Below are 5,471 nucleotides of genomic sequence, written 5' to 3' on the forward strand. Positions count from 1 at the left end.
TCCCGGATATGGACGTGATTGGCATCTCCGGGAACTATTGTTCCGATAAGAAACCGGCAGCGGTGAACTGGATAGAAGGAAGAGGCAAATCTGTGGTGTGTGAGGCGATTATAAAAGAAGATGTGGTGGAGAAGGTATTAAAGACGACTGTAGCTTCGTTGGTAGAACTGAACATGCTCAAGAACCTCACCGGATCCGCCATGGCCGGAGCTCTTGGTGGGTTCAATGCCCATGCTAGTAACATTGTGTCAGCGGTGTTTCTTGCAACCGGACAAGATCCAGCTCAGAATATTGAGAGCTCGCACTGTATCACCATGATGGAAGCTGTGAATGGTGGCCGAGATCTTCATGTGTCGGTGACCATGCCGTCGATCGAAGTTGGGACTGTCGGTGGTGGAACACAATTAGCTTCACAATCAGCTTGTTTAAACTTGTTGGGAGTAAAAGGTGCAAACAAAGATTGGGCTGGATCAAATGCACGTCAGTTGGCTAAGGTGGTTGCTGCCGCCGTTCTCGCCGGAGAGTTGTCTCTAATGTCTGCAATCGCGGCGGGGCAGCTTGTGAAGAGCCACATGAAGTATAATCGCTCGAATAAAGATATTTCTGCTAAATCTTAATGAGTGCTCGGGGTGGTCTCCTTGGGGCTTTCTCATTGATGATAGGTTAATTAACTCGTCTAAAGTTTTCTTTGGCATTGGATAGCAAATATTTATTTGGCAAATATGCTTGCTTTTTTATTTATAATATTTGTACAACTAAATGTATATTAGATTTGTAACTAGAGTGATATTACCCCATTTTGTGGGGACCAAACATGTCCAAATATGAAGTTTATGGACAAAATCTGTGAAAATCATTTAGCCAAAATCTGAAACCCAAAAAGTTAGTGAACAAACCTATTGATATACTAGAGTCTCGTGGCATGTCTAAATATGAAACTTTATGGACAAAATCAATATACGAAAATCATTTGGCCAAAATCTGAAACCCAAAAAGTTCAGTGACCAAATCTATTGATATACTAGAGCGTGGCAAAAGTCTAAAATCTAAAAAGTCTAGGGACCTGACCTATCAATATAGAAAAGTGTTTGCGGTCAAAATTTGAGAGAAAAAAAAAAAACGAACTAATTATTTGACAGTTGTAATTGGTATATATAATAAGGATGGTACATACCCCTCACTCAAATAAATCCCCAAATTATGAAGATACAAAGACTCTATTCCAAAGTGGGGTAAACAAAACTAGACCGGGCAATGGGACGGGTTTGGAGCGAATCGACCTTGATCCAAACCCTTTTAACAAATTTCAAAATCCAATCAAAACCCGCTCCATAACCCGTAGGGTTTTGAAAAATCAAACTCATACCCTTATCCACCGAATCAACATATATCCAAACCCGCTCCGTAACCCGTAGGTTTTTTGAATAATCAAACACATTTTACTTAAATTATAAAATCACATTTATTAAATAAAACTAAATTTTGATTTAGAAAACACATTATGTCCTCGAGGACTTTCTATTGGAATTAAAATCATTGTTTTAGTTACTACCAATTGGTTTTTGATCATCTATTGCATTAATAGAGAATAGCAATTACAAACTTTCTTTCGGTTGATAAATGATCTTATTGATTTATAAATGAAATTGGTGATTACATGATGAAATATAAATGAATTGAAATCATGACTCTTGGGAGAAGACTGGAAGTCTAGAAGTTGAATCCTCAAATCCTATGTAAAAACAATTTAGTCTTTGGCCTTTTCTCTTTGGACTTCTAATTGGAATTTAATGTAAACTTTAAGTAATATAAAATATAAATTTATATTTCTAAAATTTATATGGGGCGGGTTATAAACGGAGCGGATCGGTGATAATCCATACCCGACCCTTTTAATAAAAGGGTTAGCGAGTACGGGTCGTTAACGGGTAAACGGATCAAAAACTATGCTCCAAACCCATATAATTGTTAAGGGTTTTGATCGGATCAGGGTTAAAACCCGCTTCATTGTCAGGCCTAAACAAAACAATAAGAAGGATAAATATACAAGAGAGAATTTGGTATATACATTTACTTTACTAAAAGACTAAATATCATATTTGTCAAACCTAAATTTTAAATATCATATTTATCCTTATTAATATTTTAAAATATCAAATTTACCCAAATCTATTTTTTTGATAGTTTTTATTATTTAATAGAAATTTTACCATCTTAAAATCATTAAAACTAAAAACAACAGCCAAATGGACAATAATACCCTTCTTTTACAAATCACAGGTTTAATTCACACGAGGTTTTAATACTCTAGTTGTCTTCCCCAAGTTGTCTTCCTCACGACCTCCCTTCATTAGGTATCATTCAAAATATTCGTTTTTAATTGATTTGTTTTTATTGATTGGTTGAACTTGAACAGATTGAAAGAGCTTTTACTACTAAGGGGGTTTCAAGTTCTTGAGTTGTTGGAAAAGAAACTATCAATCTTTTGATTGAAGAATCATGAATGGAAGTTGACAAAAATGGTAGTAAAGATGGTGCGACAACTCGAAATTTCCATTCTGAACAAACCATATCAAGTTAATAGAAGTTAGAACAGTTACAGTGAATTTCCAGACTTTTGGGTATAAGTTGGATAGTTTTCAGGATTTACACTTAAAGAGGTATCAGGAGAGTGGATGCACTATGGTTTTGTGCAACACTGATATTCCAAAACTCTATGATATTAGAGTTCATTTCGTGAATAAAATATTTTCTGCCAAAAATCTCAGGACTATATATAGGATTCTGAACCATATTTATTCATTAGTTACATTTCCAACTAGAGAAAAGTCGAATTCTCTCTCACGGATCTTCGGGTTTTCATCCCAAATCGTGAGTACTTCCATCTAGTTGTATTATATAGCTTAGATTGTACTTAATAACATCAAAATCGGATCAAAATCCCAAGATTTGAGAGTTTACCGCCCAAGAACACTTGGAGAGTAAACTCTTTTATAAGGGCCAAAGTGTGCCCAATGACCCTCCAAACCTTGGAAATGAACCTTGAGACTACCCATAGCTTGTTTAGACATCCAAAACATTAAGAATCAAAGGTTGAAAAGTGAGTTCACGGCCAAGGATGTTCTTGGGCCGTGAACTCCATTTTAGGTTGCCAAAATGCCCTAAATGCCTTCATTAAGCCAAGAGACAAACATAGCACTTTACCTTGATGTGTCTAGGACCCAAAACAATCAAAATACCAACACCCATGAGTGTTTACGGCCGCAAACACATGACCGAATGGTCCATGGGCCGTAAACTCAAGTTAAGGGTGTTTTGATGCCACAAACACTTCCTAAGGCTTAGGCTTGAATTTAGAATACTTCCTTTTGACCTTTAGGACTCTCATAAACATAAAAGTCCATGAGTTTACGGTAGTAAACTCATAAGGGCCGTGAACTCCTCAAAAACTCCAAGGAAGGTGGTCTTTTCATACTATGTTAGAGTTAATGTCCCTAAATCATTCCCTAGCCTTCAACCTTGCATTCCCACATGAATAGCCATGAGTTTACGGCCGTAAACTCCCTTGGGCCGTGAACTCATGGTAGTAAACTCATGTGAGTTCCTTTATACCTTCTGTAACACCGTAATTTTCAAGACAAAATTTCCATTTAAAATAATCATTTTTAATATTAAACACTTGTTTAAAATCTCATTCATAATTGAATTACAAAACATAGCTTCATTTTCACTTGAATGGAAAACCAGGATCCTCCAAAATACAACTCTTTCTCTGGTGTGTACAATCAAGCCGGTGCCATCCCACGTTACTGAAAGAACCTGAAACAACATACATAAAACACTGTAAGCACGAAGCTTAGTGAGTTCCCCAATATACACCTTACGCACATACGCCTTTCCAGGCCCTGACCTTCCGGTCCACTGCACAATGCCTTCCGGCCCATGAGATAATCGCCTTCCGGCCCATAACGTGTTGCCTTCCGGCCCATAACATATTGCCTTCCGGCCCATAACATATTGCCTTCCGGCCCAAAAACATATACGGCACATAATACATTTACTCTAACACATAAAGCACATATATCATATATCATACCTGACCTTTCTGTCACATAACACTTTGCCTTCCGGCCCATATAAACATGCATATCACGCGTAGCAACTAACTTTCCATTTATAGCATATATACATAACACATAATATATTCGACCTTCCGGTCACACAATCAAACCCTTCCGGGTACAGTATAGTGAGAAGACTCATGTAGCATCTGGTTTCCGGTATGTGAATTTTATTTGAGCATTGCCCTATTTTAGCCTTGGACTCGGCGAGTCATAAGGTCCGACTCGCCGAGTAGGGACGAGACTCAGGACACGTTTTAAGTGGGCGACTCGGCGAGTCCATATCCTGGACTCGGCGAGTCACCGCTGCTGGATGAAACCCTAAGTTTCAAGGGTTTGCACCCTATTTAAACCCTCATTCCGCCCCAACTCGTCCCCATTCACCCCCAGAACTCCCCAACATCGTTTTCCCTTATTTCCTAGAGAGATTGAAGTGTTCTTGGTGTGTTCTTGAAGGTTTTGAGGAGAAAGAGGAGTAGATCAAGAAGAGGAGAAGGAGATCAGCCATCTTTGTGTCATTTCAACACTTCCCTTGAGGTATATCTCGTTTCTCCCCTGTTTCTATGCTTAAGATTCCATTTGAGACACTCTTGAGCAATTCTTCAAGCTTGTTTGTGCTTAATGTTTCGTAATAAGTGGATTAACCTTTAGATCTAGGCAAGATTGAGCTCCAGGAGCTCAGATCTGTTAGCTTTATGGCCCCATGTGGCTTGTTCATCCTAGATCTACCCTTTTGAGGCATTTTGCACCCTAAAATCCACATTAGTGAATATCCACACGTAAAGTTGGAAACTTTACGTGTGATTTGTGTCCTAGAAGTCCAGATCTATGAATGGCACGGACTGAAATCGAGTAAATCGGTGTATTTGGTGGATGCATGGCGACGACTCGGCGAGTCGTATAGGTGACTCGGCGAGTCTGGTCGCGAGTCACCGACTTGGTCCCTTCATGATGTGTCGAGTTGAGCTGTGAGTCACAGGGGGTGACTCGGTGAGTTGGGAGCTGAACTCACCCATGTTAGGACTCGGCGAGTCAATGCCCTGACTCGGCGAGTCCAAGGCAATCTTCATAGATCAAGAACAGACTCGGCGAGTTGTTCATACAACTCGGCGAGTCTTAGCATAAAGTGTTCTTCGGATGAAGATGAACTCGACGAGTTGTTCATACAACTCGGCGAGTAGGATGAAGGAGTTGAATGACAGTTAGAAGGTGAACTCGTCGAGTCATAGCCCGACTCGACGAGTAGAACCAGGGACCCAGGACAATAGTTTGCTAGGGACTCGGCGAGTGGAGATCCACTCGGCGAGTCAGGTCAACTGAAAGTTGACTCTAGCTTTGGCTTAGAGCTAG

General features: G+C 39.5%; 1 protein-coding gene across 1 annotated transcript in view; it reads left to right on the plus strand.

Annotated features, from left to right (window-relative positions):
• The window catches only part of LOC145008882 (3-hydroxy-3-methylglutaryl-coenzyme A reductase-like), a 1,835-nt gene extending 1,057 nt beyond the window's left edge, over positions 1-778 (plus strand). The window contains exon 2 of the mRNA XM_078967507.1: positions 1-778. This exon is cut by the window's left edge and continues 152 nt beyond it. Coding sequence (XP_078823633.1) covers positions 1-617 — 617 coding nt within the window. The 3' untranslated portion in view covers positions 618-778.
• The last annotated feature ends 4,693 nt before the right edge of the window (positions 779-5,471 follow it).

This window comes from Lactuca saligna, chromosome 8 (assembly GCF_052625555.1).
Source record: "Lactuca saligna cultivar CGN05327 chromosome 8, ASM5262555v1, whole genome shotgun sequence".
Classification (NCBI taxonomy): domain Eukaryota; kingdom Viridiplantae; phylum Streptophyta; class Magnoliopsida; order Asterales; family Asteraceae; genus Lactuca; species Lactuca saligna.